Source organism: Carcharodon carcharias, chromosome 22, assembly GCF_017639515.1.
Source record: "Carcharodon carcharias isolate sCarCar2 chromosome 22, sCarCar2.pri, whole genome shotgun sequence".
NCBI classification, from domain to species: domain Eukaryota; kingdom Metazoa; phylum Chordata; class Chondrichthyes; order Lamniformes; family Lamnidae; genus Carcharodon; species Carcharodon carcharias.
Window position 1 is genome coordinate 18,972,860 of NC_054488.1, and position 23,348 is coordinate 18,996,207.

At 42.5% G+C, this 23,348-nt stretch overlaps 1 protein-coding gene across 1 annotated transcript in view; it reads right to left on the bottom strand.

Moving 5' to 3' along the window:
* cacna1g (calcium channel, voltage-dependent, T type, alpha 1G subunit) overlaps nt 1-23,348 on the bottom strand; it is a 727,897-nt gene that overhangs the window by 372,640 nt on the left and 331,909 nt on the right. Inside the window, exon 2 of the mRNA XM_041216784.1 lies at nt 12,829-12,940. Coding sequence (XP_041072718.1) covers nt 12,829-12,927 — 99 coding nt within the window. The 5' untranslated portion in view covers nt 12,928-12,940. The remainder of the gene's footprint in view (nt 1-12,828; nt 12,941-23,348) is intronic.

Genomic DNA, 23,348 nt, shown 5'->3' on the forward strand with positions numbered 1-23,348 from the left:
ACCTCCTGACATCCCATCAATGTGATGATTGACAGGGAGAAACGTGAACAGCATGTGGATTTTTAAAAAAAGCAATCACATTCAGATCAATTCGGCAAACATTAATGTTGCATAGGATAGACTCACTTTAAAACAAAAGTGCAATTATTTGCTGAAGTTTAATGGTTAGGAAACTGTCGTTGATTTCAATCTACCATAAAAAATAGTCTGACCTTTAATGCTGAGGAGACTGAAGGGTTATAAATCACTTGCATTAATGAACCTGTGAAGGTTGGGGTTAATATACCAGTTTCAACATTGCCAATCCTTAAGAATGGCCCTCAGAGTTTCCAAGAATTACAGATTAATCCCTGATACATTGTTGGAAGCAAACGTGTAGGAGGAAAATTGTAAGGGACGTTATAAGTAAATTATCGGCTGGATTTTAAGATCCCCTGCCTTTGGGTGTGTTTTCGGTGCGGGTGGGGGAACCATATAAAATATGCAGTGCTATACTGGCCCGCCACCTCCCAGCCTGTGATATGGTGGGTGGGTAAGGCACCCACTAGGTTGCCTGCCTTTAAGCCTATTGAGGCCCTTAATTAAGTGGCAATTAAGGGACTCAATCCGTCTTCACTGCCATAATAGGTTGGGCAGTGGAAGGCGGGCAAGAGTGGGAAGGCCGTTTTTTCAACAAGAATAGGTGGAAGAGTGGGAAGGAAGGAGGTGGTACTTCCTTCGGGGTGTGCCCTGTGCACATTGGGGGTACCCCCACTAAGATAGTATCAATCCCCCCCTTGTGCCTCCCTACCTGGCCTCCAAAACCTGCTTCTATCCCCTTTGCTCCTTTCCCTAGGGTGGCTGATCCTTCCTCGCCAAGAAACCCCAGACTCTTACCTTGTCAGGCATCCACGATACTTCTTCCTGAGGCTTCCTTGTGGTCCCAGCGGCACCCACCCCTCTTCAGGTGCTGCTGAGGTTGCAAGAGCCCAGTTATGTTGGCCAGCAGCTGTCGAGGGCAGGATTTCCTTCCACTAAGGAACAGAAGACCCGCTCTCAGCTTGTTCACAACACCCACAGTACGTTATCACTGAGGGGTAATCTCATTCAAAGTTGACCCTACTTCCGGGTGCAGCGTGGGGTGGTGAGCAATACACCCTCCACCCTGCCCTCGGCCCCTGTAAAATTTAGCCCTATGTTTCTTTTTCAGTTTTTAAACACTTTTGTATGCGCTCTTGCATTCTGAAGACATGGCTACCAATGGTAGAGAATTAGGAATTAGAGGATTGCAGGTATCTCGGGGGGTTGTGGAGTTTGAGGAGATTACAGAAATAAGGAGGGAGAGGCCATGGAGGGGTTTGAAAATAAGGATGAGCTTTTTAAAATCAAGACGTTGCTTGACTGGTAGCCAAAGTCAATCAGTGAGCAGAGGGAGGAATAGGGCAACAGGACTTGCTGCGATTTAAGATAGAGGCAGCAGAGTTTTGGGTGACCTCAAGTTTACAAAGGGTAGAGTGTGGAAGACCATTCAGGGGTGCACTGAGACAGTTGAGTCTGGTGGTAATAAAGGCATGGATGAGGGTTTCAGCAGCAGATGAGCTGAGACAAGGGCAAATCCAGGTGATTTCATCCTCACTTAACATGCATCCTTTACAGTAATCAGCAGTTGACATTTTCCCTTTTGGGCACATGGACATTGAGAGAGCTCTTACAGCACCTCTAGACATCATTGAACCCAGCACAGCTCAGTCACTGAATTTGGGATCTTCCAGCTCTGCAACTTGATTTCTTTTATCAGAGTACACTTCTCAGTTCAGAGACCCGTGAATAGCTTATGTACTTGATTCTTGGCATCTCATCATCCAGGTTTCCTACTCCTGGTGACTATTCAGTGACTATTGGAGAACTTCCCTGTGTCAGAGGCAAAGGTTAAGTGGCCTGGCAATGCTTGCTGCCTTTACTCATATATAAAGAATGAACTCTATCTACCTTTGTAAATCTGTCACGACTTGTGTTAAGACTTTGGATTTAGAGAATAATAAGAATATAAGAAATAGGATCAGGATAACCAAACGGCCACTTGAACCTGTTCCATCCAAAGAGTCCAAAAATCTGCCTATCTCAGCCTTAAGTATATTTAATATTGAAGCACCCACAATTCTCTGAGGTAGAGAATTGCAGAGATTCACAGTGCTTTCAGTGAAGAAATTTCTCGTTATCTCAATCCTAAATGATCCAGAGATTGTGTCCCCGTGTTCTAGATTCCCCAGCCAGGGGAAACGAGTTCTCAGTGCCTATACCCTCTCATTCTTCTGAACACCAGAGAATATAGGCCCAATTTACTCAGCCTCTCATCATAGGGCAAATCCCTCCCCCCCGGGAACCAATCTAGTGAAGCTTTGCTGTACCATCTCCAAAGCAAATGTATCTTTCTTAAATATGGAGACCAAAATTGCATACTGTGTACCAGATGCAGCCTCACCAAACCCTGTACACTTGTAGCAAAACTTCCTTATTTTTATACTCCAATATCCTTGCAATTAAGGCCAACATGTTATTTGCCTTTCTAATTGCTTGCTACCTGCATACTAACTTTCTGTATTCATTGTAAAAGTACACCCACGTCCACCTGAACATCAATATTTATAAATTTCATGCCTTTTGAAAAATATTCTGCTTTTCCAAACTTATTACCAAAGTGAAGAATTTCATACATCATCACATTATACTGTCACCTTGTGGCCCACTCACTTAACTTGTCTGTATTTCCTTGCCGCCTCTCTGTGTTCTCCTCATAGCTTATATTTTATAGTTTTGTATTGTCAGCAAATTTAAATACATTACTTTCTGTCTCTTTGTTTAAGGCATGAATATATATTGTAAATAGCTGAGGGTCCAACAGTGCTCCTTGTGGCACTCCCTTAGTCACAGCCTGTCAACTTAAAAATGCCCTGTTTGTTCTGGCTTTTTGCTTCTTGCCCGTTAATCAATTCCCTATCGATGCTAATATTTTACCTCCAACTCCATGAGCCCTTACCTTGTGTATTAACCTTTTGTGTGGCGCCTTTTTGAATGCCTTTCAGAAATCCAAGTGTACTATATCTACTGGTTCCCCATTTATCTACCCTACTAATTACATCCTCAAAAATTTATAATAAATTTGTCAAGCACAATGTCCCTTTTGTAAAAGCATGCTGACTTTGTCTGATCATACTTTGATTTTCTGGGTGGGTTGTTACAGCTTCCTTGATAACAGATTCCAGCATTTGCTTGACCACTGATGTCAGGCTAAAAGGCCTGTTGTTTGTTGTTTGCCTTCTCCCTCTTTTCTTGAATAGCGATGTTATGTTTGCTAACTTCCAATTTCCTGGGACCATTCTACAATCTAGGGAATTTTGGAAAACCATCACCAGCACATCCACTATCTCTGCAGCTATCTCTTTTAGAACTTAGGATGAAGGCCCTCAGGTCCCTGGGGATTTGTCAGCTTTTAGTCCCTTAAGTTTCTCTAATACTTCTTCTCTGCCAATATTCATTACCTTAAGTTGCTCAATCTTACTGGCCCCTTGGCTTTCCCCTAGTTCCAGCATTTAAAGTTGGAGGAAGGGACATCTGAAACTAATGTGTCACAGCTAGAGGTAGTAATACTTCAGCTGCAAATGAAGCAGTTTGATGTAGAAAGAGATAGAGAAAGGCAAAAGCATAAATTAGAAGAAAAAGAGAAAGAGAAATTAAAATACTTGAAAAAGAAAGGAGAAAGGGAAAGAAACAGAAGTAAAAAAAGAGGAATAAAAAAATGGGAAAAAGAGGAGCAGGAAATGGAAAAAAAAGGTTACATGAGATAGAAATGCGAAAGCTTGAACTTTCTTCAGAGAGGGAAGATAGCAAATGAGGAAAGAGAGAGGGAAACAGATAGAGAGCTTCAGAGAGAGAAAGATGCCAGACAGCATGAATTGAAACTTAGAACAAAGGAAGAAAGGAGAGATCGTGATTCAGATGGCGACTTTGATTCTTTTGAGGAATTTGATTTAACTAAGAATCTTAGGTTAGTGCCTACATTTACAAAGGATGGAGTTGAAAGATATTTCGCCTCATTTGAAAATATAGCTATGAAATTTAATTGGCACAGCAATGAATGCATATGCAAGCTTATCAGACGAACAATCTGCAGACTACGAGATAGTAAAGAAGGCAATGCTAAATGCTTATGAACTTGTCCCAGAAGCTTATCAGTTGAAGTTTGGGACTATAAGAAAGACTCTTGTACAGTTTGCAAGAGAAAAATAAATTATCTGGGATCAATGGTTCAGGGTATTAAAATTAGACAAGATTTTTGAAAAAATAAGAGAGCTTATGATTATGGAATAATTTAGAAATAGCATTCCAGTAAACATTAAGACATATTTAGATGAAAGACAAAGCAAAAAGGTCAGGGAAGCTGCTGTTTTAGCTGATACTTATGATATTTCACACAAACAGGTGAGTGTAGGAAAAGGGTCATATGGAAATCAGGAAGGAAATTGGAGACTTAGAAAACCTAGTGATGGTAAAAGTGTTAGTAATAAGGATCAAGCTGAAGGATGCCAATCTATTAAAGATGGAAAAGTGGGTAGTAGAGTTGAAGGAAGGAAACTGATATGTTACCCATTGTCATAAGACTGGGCATATGAGATCAAATTGTTGGAGGTTAAACAGGAGACCGATTATAGTGATAGGACCTCAGAAGATTTCTGTAAGTAGGAGTATGGTGGGCTCTGGGATTCACGTGCAACACAAACCAATGGCTTTTGTACCGGTGAAGGAGGAAGAATCAGTGGTAGAGAAGTGGGAATGTGTTCACAACCTATCCAAGGAAGTTCTGAAGATTGGTTTAAGATGTTTAAAGATTTTATATGCAAATGGAAAGTATATCCATGTTTACAGGGAAGAGCAGGAAAGGACGTCAAAATCTTAAGGGACACGGTGGGGTGGGGGGTGGGGTTGGGGTGCGTGGTGGGAGGGTGGTAGGGTGGTGGTGGAGGGGGGTGGGGGGGTGCTAGCCAGTCCTTAATGTTATGGGATAATGCCTTCTGTTGTCCAGAAGGTTTATTGCAGGAGAGAGTGCTAATTAGTGGGATCCATGAGGGAGTCAGTTCTGTTGAAGGGTCATTCGGATGCGAAACGTTAACTGTGTTCCTCTCCACAGATGCTGCCAGACCTGCTGAGATTTTCCAGGTATTTTTGTTTTTGTTAGGGAGTCAAACCTATTTCATTGTATAAAATAAATTTAAAAAGTGATTTGGAAACAGGAGAGGTGATTGTTGGGGTGATAGAGAAACTACCCATTGCAGGGGTTCAATTTATACTAGGGAATGGTATAACTGGATCACAGATATTGACTATGCCAACTGTAGTAGAGCAGCCTTTTGAGGCACAATCAACAGAGGTTTTACAGAAAAAAGCATCCTAGATTGTTTCTAGATTGTGTCGTGATGCACAAGTGAAACAGGAAGAAGAAGAATCTAAAACACAGGGGGAGGATGCTGAAATTCAGTTGGCTGGATCAATCTTTGAAAAAATTACTCAGGAAGAGAAAGTTAGAGAGGGTAAGGTTAAGGTGTTTAGTTCACTGAAGTTAGTGGAATTACGGCAAAAGGATCCTGGCTTAAAGCAGTTATGCCGGACAGCTTATTCTGAAATAGAAACAGGATACATTCCAGAGTGTTATTTCATTAAGAACAATGTGTTAATGAGGAAATGAAGACCACATCATGTTCCAGCAGATGAAAAGTGGGCAATAGTGCACGAAGTAGTGATACCATCTGGGTACCAGAATGAAATTTTGGGAGTGGCTCATGAAATTCCAATGGCTGGACATTTGGGAATTAGGGAAACTCAAGCTCAGATACAAAAACATTTCTATTGGCCCGGATTACATAAAGATGTAGCCAAATTCTGTCAAACATGTCATACATGTCGGGTGATGGGAAAACCTCAGTCAGTAATTAAACCTGCACTCTAATTCCAATTCCAGAGTTTGAGGAACCTTTTAACAGGGTTCTGATTGATTGTGTAGGACCTCTCCCTAAGTTGAAAAACAGAAATCAGTACTTACTGACAATCATGGATATGCCCACAAGATTTCCAGAAGTAATACCTTTCAGAAAAATTACAGCAAAGGTGATTATAAAGAATTTAACCAAATTCTTTAGAAGATATGGATTACCAAAAGAAGTACAGTTAGATCAGGGTTTGAACTTCACGTCACAGCTGTTTAAAGAAATAATGAACAGCTTAAGAATAAAGCAATTTAAGTCATCAGCCTATCGCCCTGAATTACAAGGTGCCTTAGAAAGGTGTTATCAGATTTTAAAGACTATGATTAGAGCATATAGTCAAGTCTATCCACATGATTGGGATCGAGGGATTCCATTCTTGGCATTTGCTATTAGGGATGCCCCTAATGAGTTAGCAGGGTTCAATCTTTTTGAGTTAATTTATGGTCATGAAGTAAGGGGACCACTCAAATTGATTTAGGAGAAATTAATTAGTCAAAGTTCTGAAACCACTCTCCTGGATTATATGATGAAATTCAGGGAAAGATTAAGTGAGGCACATGAGCTAGCTAGGAAACATTTAAAGATATCTCAACAAGTGATGAAGGCAAATGCAGATAAAAGGGCAAAGACTCAAAGTTTTGTGGTTGGGGAAAAAGTTTTAGTATTGTTGCCAGTGTCAGGCAAGGTTGAAGGCAAGGTTTAGTGGACCTTACCAGATTGAAAAGGGACTGAGTGAGATAAAGCATGTAGTGAATATCCAAGATAAAAGAGTCAGCGAGTGTGCCATGTAAATATTTTCAAAAATACTTTGATAGAGAGGATAAACAGGAGTAGGTGCTGGCAGTTGTGAGTAAGGAAAAGGAGATGGAAATTAAGGATTCTGAAATTGACCTTCCTCTGATTAAATTGAACAATGAGGAAGTACTTAAGAATCTAAATGTGATGGTATGTTACCTTCCAAAAAAGTGTTTGAGTGATTTAAAAGAGCTTTTGCAGTCACACAAAGCAATTTGTGGGAGTAAACCAAGGAAAACAGTTTTAGCTGTGCATGATGTTGATGTGAGAGATTCAGTTTCAATAAGGCAACATCTATATAGATTGAGTCCAGTAAAATTAACTCAAGTGCGAAAAGACTTTGAATTTATGCTTCCAAATGACATCATAGAACACATTCACAGTAATTGGAGTTCACCGATTGTAATGGTGCCAAAACTGGATGGGTCACAAAGAATATGTATTGATTACCGAAAAGTGAATGCAGTAACAAAGGCAGACTCATATGCTATTCCATGATTGAAGGATTGTAAGGAGAAAGTGGGCAGTCAACATTTATCACAAAAATTGACTTGCTGCGAGATATTGGCAAGTAGCCTTGTCAGAAAGGGTAAAAGAGATGTCAACTCTTGTGATGCTAGATGGTCTATATCAATGCAAAGTAATGACCTTTGGTATGAAAAATGCACCAGCAACATTTCAGAGACTAACAAGCAAAGTGATTGAAGGACTGAGCAATTGTGCTGTTTGTATTGATGACTTAATAGTATTCAGTCCAGTGTGGGAGGAACATTTACAACATTTAAATGAACTGTTTGATTGACTGCAGGAAGCCAATTTGTTTACAAAATTTGGCTAAAAGTGAATTTGCAAAATCGCAAGTTACATATTTAAGCCACACTGTTGGACATGGTCAAGTGGCCCCATGAGATGCAAAAGTAAAAGCTATTGTAGTATTCCCAGTTCCTACAACAAAACTGGAAGTTTTGAGATTTCTAGATATGAGTGGATTTTATTGGAAATTTGTGCCAAATTTCAGCAGTGTAGTTACTCCACTGACTGGATTATTAAAAAAGAGTAGAGTGGAGTGTCAGAATGCATTCAACAGCTTGAAAGCTGTACTAACCAAAGCACCTGTTCTATCAGCACCCTATTATACAAAGCAGTTTAAGTTGGCTATTGATGCCAGTGATGTGGGTGTTGGTGCTATATTGCTACAAGAAGATGAACTGGGAATTGGCAGCTGAATGTACACCAGAATGTACACCAGAAGAAATATTCCACTATAGAGAAAGAAACTTTAAGTTTGGTGTTAGCTTTGCAGCATTTTGAAGTGTGTGTTGCAAACAATTCTTCAAAGACAGTTATATATACTGACCTTTGAAGTTTGTGGAGCAGTTTTGAAACAAAAACACCAGTCTGTTTCGATGGAGTTTATTATTGCAATCATTCAATTTACAAGTTATCCACGTGGCTGGATGAGAAAATTTAATTGCTAATGCGTTGTCAAGAGTTTAAAATTCAGAAGAACTTGGATATTGGCAAATGGAGAATGGACTGGAATAAACTCTATTTTTAACAACAGGCTTGTATATATATTTTCATGATTGAAGCATGTACACTATAGCGTAATGTTTGTATAGATAACTGTAATAAGGAATATGAAATGGGTTGAGAAAATGAAACCATCTTTTTGAAAATATGATGGTTCTTTTTTTTGCAAGGAGGGAGGTGTGAAAATGGATGTTACTTTTTAAAATATTTTTGGAGAATATTGTGTTATTCTGTGAAGAAGGCCATGTGTCTGTGTATGCGTGTCTGTGTTTGTGTGTCTGTGTTTGTGTGCATAAATGATTTGATTAAGCTTTGGAAAACAAGTGCCAGATTGCCTGGGAAGTAAGACATGCAAGGATAGAGGCGTTAGGTGTGCATTTGTAATGAGATATTGTGGTGGGTTTGAGGTACAAGTAAATATGTTGGATCTCACATTTGCAGTTTTAGCTAAGTTGAGAGTTGATTTGAATATCAAAGGGAAGTCAAAGGTGACAATAAATATTTATGCATCTTACAGGTATTCCATGGGTAAACAGAAGAGGGTATATTACATCTTACTGACCCAAAAGCTGAGACAAAATAGAAACATGTAAGATTTTATTTTTGGAAGAGTTTGGGTTTCAAGGAGGGTTGAGAACAATGGAACCTGAGATGAAAGGAGGAGGAAGGTATTTTAGAGTTACTTTGGAGAGCTTAGTTGGTTGGCTGTTAGCTGTTGGCTGTGCGAGGAAGATCTCCTGGAAGCAGCTCTAGGCTGGGATAAAGATGCAGTTTGAATCAGCTTTCCAGTCAAGCCAGAAAAACCTTGGAGTGCCTTTATTAAAGCTATAGCAGTTTGCCTTGGGTAATATTACTGGATTTTAATAGTTAAACATCTATAAGGGAGTGTTGCCTGGAAGGTATTGACTTGTGGGCCCGATCAAGTAGGGAGTCTTTTGGGGCAATGTTTTGTGAGACTAATTTTAACTGTGAAACTAAGTTTTCTTTTCTCCTTGTTAATAACATTTTACTTTTAATTTTTAAAATCCCAAAAGTGTCACTGGACTTCTTGCTGCAGAGAGCAGTACGTTTCCTTCTCATTTTTAGAATGCGAAACAAAGGGCGGTAATCCAAATTTTCCTCTGGGATTTGGCTTTCTCAACAATTAACATATGCTGTGGCTATAACAATGGGAATAACATAGGAAAATGGTGTGAGGTAGATGATCAGCCATGATCAAGTTGAATAAAGGAGCAGACTCGAGGGGTCAAATGGCCTACTCCTGCTGCTATTTCCTATGTTCTTATATCCCTATGTTCCTTCCCCTCAGATTCATAAAATTGTTTGTGTTAACTGGGAATTCTATGCAAATTGTGAATATTAGTGCAGTTGTGTTCGTCTTTAAAGGCCTTTGTTACTGATTGGTTATGCATTAATTTTAATATGTATGAAAAGATATATCTGACGTATGCAGATCTGATCTTGTACTACTTATGTGCAGACACTAACAAACTATCTGTATGCTAATAGGTACAAAATGAAAACATAATGGCTTTCAGATACTTCATAGCTGCTTAACCTTTAAAGAGATGTACAAGGCTTTCAAAAGAGCTTTTCCAATTTATGTCAAAACTGTCTCTGATGAAAAGATTCCATTGAATGTTAATCTCATGGTTTGCATTTCAAATGTGCCCCTCTTTAAAATTCGGAAACATCAGTGTCTGTGTTTTGCTGTAATGGAAAGAAAAGTTGTCTTCAGCTTCAAACCCTTACTCCTTCTCCTCCCCAATATATTAATGGATGTGTATCAAAATGGCAGGTGGTGGCCACTTTGCTTTCTGGCCCAGGATCAGATGTAATTCATTAATAACAACCTGTGTTATTTTGCCTTGCACCATCATCTCTTTTGTCATTTAATAACTCTACCCCATCACAGTCCTTCTCTTTTGTCCTTTCCCTTTCCCTGTTTCCCTGCCTCCATAATTCCTTAAAAGCCCTTCATCTCAAGCACCTTCCAATTCTGATAAAAGGTCATTGACCTGATATGTTAAATCTTTCTCTCTCCACAGGTGTCTCCTGACCTGCTGAGAGTTTCTATAATTTTCTGTTTTTATTTCAGATTGCCAGCATCTGCTGTATTTAGCTTTTATTTTAGTGAATTCACTTGTATTAATAGCCAGATAGTGCCCAATTTGGACATATTGAGCCAGATTATCATGAAGGACACGGGCATTAGGAGTCAGGAAAGTTCCTGACCCTGCAAGCCTCTCTCCATTAAGGCGGTCCCCAACCTGCCATATTTTCATTCCAGGGAGTTAGGAGTGGAATAGAGTTGGGCCCATCACCTCCAGAGGCAGTCCTGAGGCAGCAATGGAGGTGAGCAGATGGTGAGGCAGGTAGGCTGGAACACCCAATTCTGTTTATTGGGATGTCAGCCCATTTGTAATGATGGATGCCAGGCCCTCAAACGATCAGTCATCCCGCCTTTACTCCATCACCCACCCTACATGGCCCCCATACCACTTCATGCCCCTCATGTATCCTCCATACACACTCTTCCAGAATCCATGATGTACAGACCAGTGAGCCATTAGCAAGTCTGGCAAGTCTTTAAAAAAATCCTGGAACTGACACAAATAAGTAGAGGTTTTGAAAAGAACCCTTGAAAAAAATGGCTCCACTTACAACCTCTTAAAGTTGTCAGTCAATCACAACCATTCATCCACTCATAGTATCAGTATCAAAAGCTTTTCACCACTTCAGACCTCTTAATCTTGCATAAATAAACATACAAGCAGTGAAAAAGACTCTTCAAAGAAACAATAAGTTATTACAAGGTAATAAAGATGTCAGTTAGAAAAGCTTCCCCTCTCCCTGCTGCTGTATAAACATCGCTTACTGAGATCTAGGTGCATTAGCCATTCTTGGAGTTCAGCCAGGCAATCATAATGATACCATCTGGCAACTGTATCAATAAAATCAGGCTGAACAGATTAGTGTGGAAGGGTTAAAAAGATAACATACACTTTTACTGCCAATCTTGTTCCTTATTGTGTGCTATTGTAGGCGCAAATGTAACACTGTGACCCATATTTTCACCATGGCAGAGAACATCTCCATCATGGCGAAAATCCCGGAAATGGCAAGAAGTTCTAAATCCAGCCTTAAACACGGCATGCTCCATTTTTGCAGGGGCAGGAGAGCAGTCAGGCCAGGGTTCATGCTTATACACAGTTCACCGAGGCAGCTGGCCATTGATATCACCAGCTGCTTCCACTGAAGCGGGATTTTTGTAGCCCAGGAGTGTGAAACCCTGAGTGTGCAGAATAGACCAGGTATGAGGAGGTCTGAACTTGATGGATTTATTTGGATAGCCAGGACACTCCTTTGGAGAGGTAATGTACCCCTTTGGATATGGTCCCAGAACATCTTTGGGAGAGGTAAGGCACCTTTTGGGAGAGGTAAGGCACCTTTTGGGAGAGGTAAGGCACCTTTTGGGACTGTTAAAAGTAAAAATGATTGTGCGTTAAAAAAAAAGCAAAAAACTCATTGTAACTATCTCAAGCTGTTCAGGAACTGTCCAGCTGGCAAGGAACTGCCCAGATATCAAAGAACTGTCAAAGCTGTCAAAGAACTAAAAAATAATTGCCAAACTATCAAGGAGCTGTTAAAGCTGTCAAGGAACTATCATGGCAGTCAAGGAAGCATCAAAGGATACTAGGTGAGTTGACAAGGAGGGATTAAGAGCAAAGGGAGGTGGGTGGATAGCATAGGTTGTCGTAGAGATTATGAGAGGCCATGGGGGGTGGGGGACATGAGGTGGCATAGTTTGGCATGGATGGGGCAGGGACAGTGTGTTGAGGAGGTCAGTGGGGGTGAGGAGTGAGGGCTGTTTTCTCTTTTAATTTTTTAAGAAATAACTTAAAGTGCTGAAGCACAGAGACAGGCCTTCCGCCCAGCCCTCCTCCTCACTTGGCAGTCTCCGCATTTGTTCCTGGGGTGGGGGGGCCTGACTTCTAATCCAGCCTGCCCCCACCTCGGCACAAAGTTCAGAACTGAGGGCAGCCATTTTTAAAGGGTCGGGTTCGCAGAGCCGGGAATTCTCCCATCTCTGCGCACCTGACCCAGGAGCGAAAACCTGGGCCTGTGTTTCACATGTAGCCAACACATGTTGATGGTTATTAAAGGAGGATTGCTGTCTTCTTAAGCTTTTATGGTGGATGCAGTCCTGGAAAAGTCGGATCTGGAAACCTGTCGCATTGCCCCCTTCAGACCAGAGGTTGCATCTGCTGAGGTTTGAAATTTGAACACACAGTCTGGTTTACCTTTTTGGGAGGGAGGAAGGACTAGAGGAGTTGTGGCTTTCTAAGTTCCATCTCACAGAAAGCCTTAGGTCCCATTACCCTGCTCTTGATTTGAACTCAGATCTCAGAAGTTTTATCCACCCGGCACCCGCTTCCACATTCAGCATTTTTTATCTGAAAGAGAAACAGGAAGAGCTCACCTGTAGAATTTTGCAGCGTTCTGAGACACAGGTGTTGTCCTCACAGGGCTGGAACATTCCAAGGGTGACGCAATTCAGCAAGATGACCAACATGCTCATCCGTTCGAACCACGTAAGAGAGGGAGGAGTCAAGGAAAACTTCAAGAAATGGAAATAGTAGCAAATTATCACAACCCTCAACTGCAAGGAAGCAATGCACGCAAAACATAAAGGCCTGGATATTTCCTCCCGAGGCGGGTGTGTGGAGCCGGGCAATTTTCTGGCTTGTCACACCCACCTCCAGAAAAGGTCTGCCTTGGCTCTCTGGGACTCTGGCCCTGTTGCGTTGTTCAATATTAGGCCCTCTAGCTCTCACCCCTCACCACCCGCCCACTCCCCATGTCCCATCCATGCCAGCTCATGGCAACCTATGACCCCCAACCGACTACCCTTTACACTCTCTGTTCCAACTCACCCAGTATCCACAATGGGTTGACAGTATCTATTACAGACTTCACTACACAAAAAAACACACTCATTCTTTAAAGCACATTCAATACATTTAAATCTTCTTGAGTAATTAATCCTTTATAAAAACATCATTTGTAATCTTAACCCCAAATCAAAGAACCTCTTGAATTTGTCCATCAAACTGTGAACTTACAACCCCCTACTGTGAAAATGACAGCTTGTGAAAGCAGTCAAGCAGTATTAGTGCTGAAACAATACTTAGGGTTACGTCAACAAACATCTACTGAAACTGCAAGCATGGGTTTTTTTCAATTCAGGGACACAGGCAGGCTGACTTTTTAAAATGTGAAGGGCAGGGGCTTAAATAAGTTGACAGCTTGAAAGTTCTTCAGACCTTATCCATGCTTTCCAAGTTGTTTGCAACAACTATAAAAATTCATAACTCACACTCTGGAATAAGGCCCTCATACCAGTGAAAATGGGGTCTGCTTGAGCTCAGCGCTGAGTTCAAATGGCCCTCCTGAGTTCAGGTGTTCCCCACATGTGATTCACGCCCACCCCCTTTCCCCAACCAGCGAAAATAGTATCTATTGGAAATGGAAGTGGCACCTGTTGACCCAGGTTCCCAAAGTCATTTTGGATAAGCCGTGGGGTTTCACAGTTCCTTAAAAATCTAAGCCAAAGGGTTTTGGGAAATGCTTCACTCATGGACTGAACCCAAGTGGCAGGATAGAATCAACCTCCTGTTTAACACAACCATCCTGACTGCGGTCAGTGGACTGAGTATGAAACTGACCTGATCTCGTCAGTTTCTTGCCAGGCAAGTCAATTCAAAATGACCCCACAGGTCTGGGGTTTCAGTCAATCACTCTTCATATGCTCATAGAGAATATGTCACACTCAAGGATTTGGATATTCCATTATTGTGAATTCATGCTTTCAAATCACAAATTAAATTTGTCCAATGCATGGCTCATTGGAGCATCACTCAAGGAGCGTCAGTCCATGTGTGCATCTAGACAATGGGAGAACTGCAGAGCTTTCAAGTTGGGTATTCCAGGAATTTGATCCATGACAAAATGGTGAACCCCCTCCCTAACAGCACTGTGGGTGTAACTACACCACATGGACTGCAGCGGTTCAAGAAGGCAGCTCACCACCACCTTCTCAAGGGCAACTAGGGATGGACAATAAATACTGTCCCAGCCAGTGAAGCTCATATCCTGTGAATGGATTTAAAAAACTTGTCTATGTTGCAATGGTCTATGAGTTGGATGGGAATTTTGGAACTGATGGTTTTTGCATGCACGTCTGCCCTCGTTCTTCTAGACAGTGGAGGCCATGGGTTTGGGAGGCCCTGTCACAGCAGAGTCCAACCCTGCCCTCGACAAGTTCGAACCAGTAAAAGATGCGTTTAGGACTGATAGCAGTATGTTCTGCACAAAATGAATGACTTACAAGTTGAATGGGCTCCCAGGCACCATACTAAGGTAACACACTAGAATCATTTAAGAAACAAATTGATTCTGCAATGGGAATGGGTTTGGGATTTTCAGGATAGGTGGACTAGGTTAGGTTGAGTTTTAAATTGAAGACCTTTCAGCTCATCATAAACTGAAACACTGACAAATGAATTTCTTTGTTCAACTCTGGGGAATAGTTAAATAGTTAAAGTGTGTAACTGTGGTCATCCAAAACGTGGCCTGACTTAGCACAGCAATTGATTTTATCCAAGCTAGCTATCATCTTGATCAATGGCAGCACCAAAATATGTTTACAAACCTGCTCAGATTTCCCTCAGCCTTCTGCTGTGGTCTGATTTTAAACAATACAAAGCAGTACTGCTCTGCTCCAGGGAACCTGAGCATGGGGTTTCTGTTCATCGCTTCTCACTGTGCCAATATGCAAGTGAGTAGCATAATATTCCCTGGGCACTAATCTTATAAACAACTATTAAAGAATAACTCGAATCAATTAGAAAGTTAGGTTGATAAGGTGAGATGAAGATGGATAGGAGGAGGCCTGTGTTGGGCATAAACAATGGCATAGACCAGTTGGGCTGAATAGCCTGTTTTGGTGCTCTCCATTCGGTGTGATTTTTAAGGAGTTGGACAGGTATTGCCATTTTCCCCAGGGCTTTCACAAGGGCAGCCTGGGTACCCAGGGGAGCCTCATTACAATATGCAAATCGCAGACCCTGTGATGTACATATCACCCCCCCCCCCCCCAATTACACCTGCACTCGACCCAGTTGTACCAGGCTTGCTAGTGGTTCTTGAGGGGAGGTTGCTCAGAACATGGCTGAACATGTTTCTGGAGGGTATTTCCCTGGAGCCTGGAGAGGCAGCAGTGCTGCTCGAGAGTCTGGTGAAGCTGGCTTGGGCTCGACTCCACTTCCCTCCCACCCAGTGTTCACATACAGGCCAGTTTGAGTCAGATACTGCACCTCAGTGGCAGATTGGGAATGAGGCCCTTGTCACTAAATGCTTTGAACCTCTTCCAAGGGAACCCCAACACGTGCCCAGGGTTGTGTTGCAAGTATATGGTTTTTGTTTTCACTTTTCTGCTCCTCTTGTCTGACTCCTGCTGACCTGTTCCAATGACAGTACCAGCTATTATGCCTGAGAGGCTGGACCTTAGGTCTGAGTCTAAAGAGTGAGCTCAGGTGGGCTATTCTATCATCGGGGTGTCACAGGTGAGCTAATCCCGCCCTCAACTTGCTGTTTATATGTGTACCCTTGAGCAGGGCCTCATATCGGTTTCTCCTCCTTGTCTTGCGACTGTTGGTTGATGCCCCGAGAAAGCCCAGCTGCATTGTCGACATCCTCGCAGTGGGTGAGGCTCCCTGCTGCCAGTGTGGGCATGTAAAGTAACCCCTGTAGCACTCCTCAGTGGAAATACAGGCTTTTGCTGCAAGAGCTACAAGTATCTGATGACAGGCAAAATCGAAGCATTAGTCAAGCAAGTTACGAAAAAAGGTTAATTCTGTTTTTATCTCCACAGATGCTGCCTGACTTACTGAGTACTTCCACGATTTTCTGTTTTTATTTCAGGTTTCTGCAGTATTTTGCTTTGTAATTGACGTTACAAAATGTCTTCCTTTAATGCAACAAGCTGCCCAACTATTAATCCTTTCAAAGACTTTCAAAGTCTAATGAATGACAGCTTGTTCTTCGAGCTGAGAAATCTTCATCCTTAATAACAGGAAATAGATAAAGGAAATCCTTTTGACAGATTAACTGAAAAATAAATTCAGAGCAGTTGCAATCAGATTGTTATAATTGCTAGGCAGCCGTCTGTTACTGTTACTCCTGACAGAACTAGATATACAACTGGTTAGGATTCTTACTGATCATGCTTCAGTCTGCCACTGTGTGAAGGCTATAGTTTCCACAGAGCTGGTGGGCCAGTCTGCAAACAGCCAATACTGGAGTGAATTTAGCTTAAAAATAGGCTCAGGAATTACTGACACTTTAGTGCTAACATTTCCCCCCCCGCCCCCTCCCCAACCAACACCGCCCCCCCCAATAACATGTCAGGTGGCATAAGATTGAGTAAAGAACTTACATTTCTGTTGCACCTTTCTCCACCTTGAGTTGTACCAAAGCATTCCACAGGCGTCTAACAACTTTTGAAATGTGGTCACTGTTGTTGTACAGCAGCCAATTTGCACACAGCAAGCTCCCACAGAAATAAGACAAATAACCAGACAAAATGTTCTTTAGTGGTGTTGGTTTGAGGGATAAATATTGGTCAGGGCACAGGCGAGAGCTCCAATGCTCTTCTTTGAAAAAGTGCAATGGGATGTTTTACATCCACCTGACAGGGCTGACAGACATTCAGTTTAACATTTCGTGTGAGCACCAGCACCTCTGACAGTGCAGTACACCTTCAGTTGTGCACTAGTTTTAGCCTATGTGCTATACTAATTTGCTGAAGTCAGGGCTTGAATCCACAATCTTCTGATTCGAAGTCAAGTGAAAACTACACAACAACTGACACCTGTTGTCTTATATTAACTACTTATAATAAACAATGGAACATGACAGTACTTATTTTTGAACATCTTTTGCATTCTCTCAGGCACAGGTTACTTCCCTGTGAGGGTAATCAGTTCTGGGTTTAGCTACATGGTGTAGGCATATGGTTCTCAACCAGAGGAATATGTAGGGCTCAGCCTTTCACTGTACGATTTGAAATCTGCAAAGTAGCTTGCAGGGAAAGTTCATCCTCAACTGCATAAGTCGACTGATGTTGGAGTTTGCAGCTCTCGTTTCTGTGGGTGGTATCTCACTGCGGAGGGATTTTATGTTCTTTTGAATGGCTCACCGCATTTTATGGCCCCACCCCTGCTGAAAAGTCATTTGTCATTCCAAAGCCCTCCCTTACTCTCCTGGCATTATGGATTCACGTTGGGGCAGTCACATGGGTGTCAGCTGCCCTCTGGCACCTCAGGTAATTGTAACGTAATCCGTTAGGTGGGAAATGGGTCATTTCTGATCAGACGGCAATTTTACGCCATACCTGACATTACTCTCTGTTAAAGTCAATACAGTATAATTGAGTGTTATGTCAAATGGCCGCATACCTAAACCTGCTGAGCTGGTCAAGTTAAAATGACCCTTTCTTATGTGCTGTCATAGATAGCAAAGTGCCAGTAGGTAATTTAATGGCCTGGGCATCACTGATGATCTTACCCATTGTCCACATTCATGCCCTTTCTAGCTTGGTTCATTGGATAGCCAGTCATCAATCTTGTGATTGAACTGTCGGACTGGTTTGTCTTCTCCCCAGCCTGCAGTGGGCGGGCTAGCTAATTGCACCATCACCATTACTGATGGGAGGACACTGGTTAGCTCAACCCAGTCCTGGGCTGTAAGTCACAGGCCTCAGTACCACCCCAAGCAGCATTCTCACCCGCTCAGCCACCACCTTGTCCTAATGGGTCGGACAACTTACAATTTGGTCCAGGAGTCACAGATTAGCCAAAAATGCGTTCTAAGGCATAGCTGATTTTAAAGCAGTTTCTTAAGGAGCATCAGTTTAGATTTGATACATAAGCTGAATAGGCAGAAGGGACCTATCACTGTAACATGTGAGAATGCTTTACTGGTCCCAGAACGGACCAATGGGGAAGCAGATGGATGCTGATCTCCGTGGCTGGTGGTGGAAAATCTCCTCTGAATGGTTTGCTGGTCCCAGATTGGACACATGGATGGATGAAGCTGATCTCTGAAGCTGGAGGTGGCAATCTCTTACGTTTTAAGTCTTCTTGAGCTGGCCATTGTTAGGCCAAAGCGAGCATGGATCACTATGAAAAACTCTTTCCTGTCCAAAGTGATTTTCCTTCATGTGAGCCTTATTTCTCCAGTTTCAACCTTGATTCAGTGGATTTACATATGGATCAGCCCAGCAACCTGTTATAAGTCTTTCTTAGTAAGGGGGAGAGCTATTCCTATAATATCCAATTAATTTTATAAGATTTTTATAAGGCTATTAGAAAACTATTTCTTACATGGAGTAGATGTCAGCTTCACCAGCTGATGGTGAATTGCCTACTTCCTAGAGAAGCTGATTTTCAATCCATTGATTTTTGCTTTGCCAGGTTACTGCCTGGGCACTGAAAATGTACATTGACCCCCATATTTCTAAATGTAAACATCCTTGTTAAGATGAATATATTGAGACAAGACATACATTCTGATATAAATGCCTGACGTTCGCAAGGATCCATGTACTCAATGGGCTGGATTTTCCCGTTGGTGGGGGCGGGGGCGGGGCCTGCTCGCTGACATGTAAAATGACACATGGTTACGTCGGGTGGAACACCTGATGTCACCGCGCCCCATTTAAATTTTCAGGCAGGCGGGGGCCCAGCAAATCAGCTGTGTGCCCGCCGACCTGTCAATGGCCAATTGAGGCCATTGGCAGAGTCATTGAAGTAATTAAAGGACCTGCCCGTCCGGCCTTATGGTTGGCGGCCAGGCCAAGAGACCCAGCGGGGAATAGAAAAAACATGAAACCTCACCCACGGGCGGGATGAAGTTTCATGTAGGTTTTAAAAAAATGTAATTAAAGTTTTTAAAAAAGTTATGGACATGTCCCAACTCATGTGACAGTGTCACATGAGGGGACATGTCAGGGATTAGTTTTTTCCAGTTTTAATATCTTTTATTGTAGAGCCGATCTCCCTGAGGCAGCACTTAGCCTCAGGGAGATGAGTGCGCTCTTTTGTGCGCATGCGCGAAACAGTGCACTCTCGGGCTTAGGGATTCCCCCTGAAATAGTTGTCCAGCTCCTTAATTGGCTTGCCCATGTAAAATGGCAGCGCCCCCCCCCCCCCCCCCCACCCCCCTGCCCCCCCCCCCCCCCAATTGGGGGTGCCGATCAGTCGCACACCTCTTGCGCACCCGCACTTCAACTTCCCTCCACGACAGGGGGAAAATCCTGCCCAATATTTGCCCATTTTCATGCAACTGATCTAAGCAGCAATAATTAAAACCCCTTTTAAATATGAAAGCAGAGTGTAACATGTTGTTATGGATCAATGCTGTACAGCATGTCATCAAAACAATTGACTTGATCCTGTTCCATACAGCACAATGCATCATAATAGAAGTATGGTCATGGGATAGCTATGGGGCCTGGACTACAGTTCAGATCCTGCCATAACAACTTGCGAGCTGAGCTCAATAAATCTGGGCTGGCACCAGAAACAGATGATGATGAAAAGTTGCCGGATTGTCATAGCAACCCAACAGGATCACCAATGCCCTTCAGGGGAGGGAACTGCCAACACTTCTCTTTCCAGCTTGAGCGTGGCTCCAGTCCCACATTACATGGTTGATTAATTCCTTCTCAGGTTACATAACACGCCACTCAGTTGTAACACCGTTGCTTTAAGGGATTTCAGGGTGGGCAATGAATGTGGCCTTTCCAAAAATGTTCACATCCCAAGAAATGAACAAATGAACTGGCCAAGAACGTGGTGTGCGACTGAGTTTCCAATCATTTTTATGGGCCCATATTGTAGCAGAAAGCCTATAGTAGGCCAGTGTATTGCCACTCAGAAATGGTAATGTCGTCAATACCGGGAGCAGGTTGCTCATTTGCCCATTGTGTTTGGGAATAATGTGTGGAATTAAGTGAATTGGGGAGATGAAATGTAAGAAAAACAACTCCAATAAAGAAAAAAAATCTTGAAAGTTCAAATAAAACACAAACGTTCCAGTGTCTTCCATGGAAATCATGGAATCTTATTCCTCTACCGTTCCTGTGTTCGCTGACTTCCATTGCCTTCCATTCAACCAGCGTTCTGATTTTAAAATTCTCATCCTTGTTATCAAATCCCTCCGTGGCCCCATGCTTCCCCATCTCAGTAATCTCCTCCAGCCCCACAGCCTCCTGAGGTATCTGTACTCCTCTAATCCTGGCCTCCTGAGCATCCCCAATTTTAATCGTGCCACCATTGATGATCGCACCTTCTGTTGCCTGGACCCTAAGCTCTGGAATACCCTCCTTACACCTCTCTGCTGCGATACCTTTCTTTTCTCCTTTAAGACAATCCTTAAAATCCACTTCTTTGACCAAGATTTTGGTCATATGACCTAATATCTCCTTGCGGCTCAGGGTCTTATTCTGTTTTACAATTCTCCTGTGAAGCTCCGTGGAATGTTTGTCACATTAAAGGTGCAGTATAAAAGTAAATCGTTGTTGTAGCCGTAGTTGTTGTTGAAATTAGTTTGTATTGGGAACTGAAACAAAAACAAAAATTGCTGGAAAAACTCAGCAGGTCTGACAGCATCTGTGGAGAGTAAGACAGAGTTAATGTTTCAAGTCCATATGACCCTTCATTGTATTCATTGTATTGGGGTCTGTTGCTCTTCTCCATATTTGTAACTCTGGTCACCATGACACAAGTAGATCTCCATTCTGCATTCATCTTGAACTCCAGCCAGTGGACCCTATGCCTGAAGATGGATCAAAATCCTGGCTCTCACAAGCCTATAGCACCGCAGAGGCATCTTTTCCATGCGTACTGCAGCTGTTCGAGAAAGCGACCCACCATCACCAGCTTCTCATGCACAACAAGGGATGGGCAATAGCTGTCAGCCTTGCCAGCAACACCCACATTCCAAAGAATAATAAGATAAAATCTTAATAGTCCTATTGTTAATAGAAGGCAGCACTTATCCCACGTACTGTTTCTGTATTGTAGCTTTCAGTCTGTTTCATTTGGGAATGGGTAGTAATTATGACTTAAAGGAGAACCTTGTATTTCAAAGCGACAGTGTTTACATATGGTAAAGAGATGCACTGTGACTTTAAATCTCTTTGTTGCCACTTTATGGTAAACACTTGTCCAGGCAGTTCTTTACCTCTCCATTCTACTGTAGCACTTGACTTAACTCAAAATCACCCCAGTTCACACAAACACAACAGACGCTATCATTTGTCACACACAAGGTTCTTTCAAACAAGCCATCTTATGTCACAAAGGCGCGACATGATTAATAATGGGATACTTAATATTTTGGATCTAAAGATCCAAATCACCTGGGCCAAATGGCATACATCTTAGGACTCTGATAGAAGCTAGGGAAGGAATTTGTGGAATATTGGCTATTCCTCTGAAGGAATTATTGGACTTCATTAGGATTTCAGAGGAAGGGTGACTATCTATCTCAGGTAACTAAGAGCTATTGGTCAAATATCATTAACACACCACACAATGGGAATCATTGCAGGGAACTAAGCTGGGAGAAGGGCATCTTGTGGCGCTGTCCCTGCCTCTGAGCCAGAAGCTCTAGGTTCAAGTCCCACCCCAGGGCTTGATGACTAAGGAAGGTGTGATCGTAATGTGGCCAAACAGGTTGACCATCAATCTGCAAATCCTTCCATCATATGCCAGTGGCGGGTGGTAAGAGTGGGAGAGATTCAGCCTTGTGACGGAAACATCATTGGAGCCTCTACCATCACTATTCATAGATCTGGACTACAACGTGCATGTAAAAGTGTACTCAGACTCCTTGGGGGCGGCAGGTTGGCTCAGTTGGCGGCTGGACAGCCGATGTGGATCGAATTGGTGCCAGCAGCATGGGGTTCGATCACCATTCTGGCTGCAGTGGATTCAGGACCTGCCTCCTTGCCCTACCCATGGTGGAGCTCGCCAAGCTGTGGGTCAGACCTCCCTTTGGAAGGGAGGAGTTTCCAGATGGAAGGGTTCCTGTGCAGTAATGGCTTAATAGGAAATAGTAGTGGGAATTTAAGAAGGAAAGTGTAATGGGGTTCACAGTGATGAATAATTGGAGGAGTTCAAGTTCTGCAGTCTAGGGATGAAGATGGCTGGCAGTTGACAATTATATAAAATAGTCAATGGAATAATTCCTAGAAACTTAGGAGACATCACTTCTAATTAAAGGAGAAATATAAGACCAAGAACATAAGTCTCAAAATGGTGAAAAGTAAATTTGATCCTGTTATCAGGAAGATGTTTCTCTCAAAGACCAATAAATGTTTGGATTAATCTACTGAATAGTGGGGTGGAGACAGCACCATTAGAGAGACATGTAAAATATAGCCAGATGTTATAGCAGGAAGGATGAGGAACTGGAGGGATGAGCTTCAGTGGCCAGATGGCTCCTTTCCCATCTTTAACTTGTATGGTGTCCTTACAGTAAAGTCATCTAAACACACCCCCGATCCAAGCATGGCAAACCCAATGTAGAACTAAGCCTTTGTGCATATGTTTATCAAGGATTTACTTTCAAATGGATTGGCTTTCTGCTTTTCATAGATTTCCCTGAAAAGAAAATATGGCACTTGCCAACAACAATAAAGTTCACTGTATTGAACTTATTTTTATAATTCCACTCTTTACATGGATTTTCTGAATGCCCTGATGTCCTTTGGGCTAAAGACGAGTGGCCCCTGTGGTCAATAATCCAAATAAGCTAACTTGAGTTGCACTTAATAACATGGGAAGTTCCTCTCCCCCTGTTTTCCCCTCTCAAGCACCTGACTCTCCCCTCACCCCGCCACTAGCCCCACCCCCCCCATCCCCCCACTCC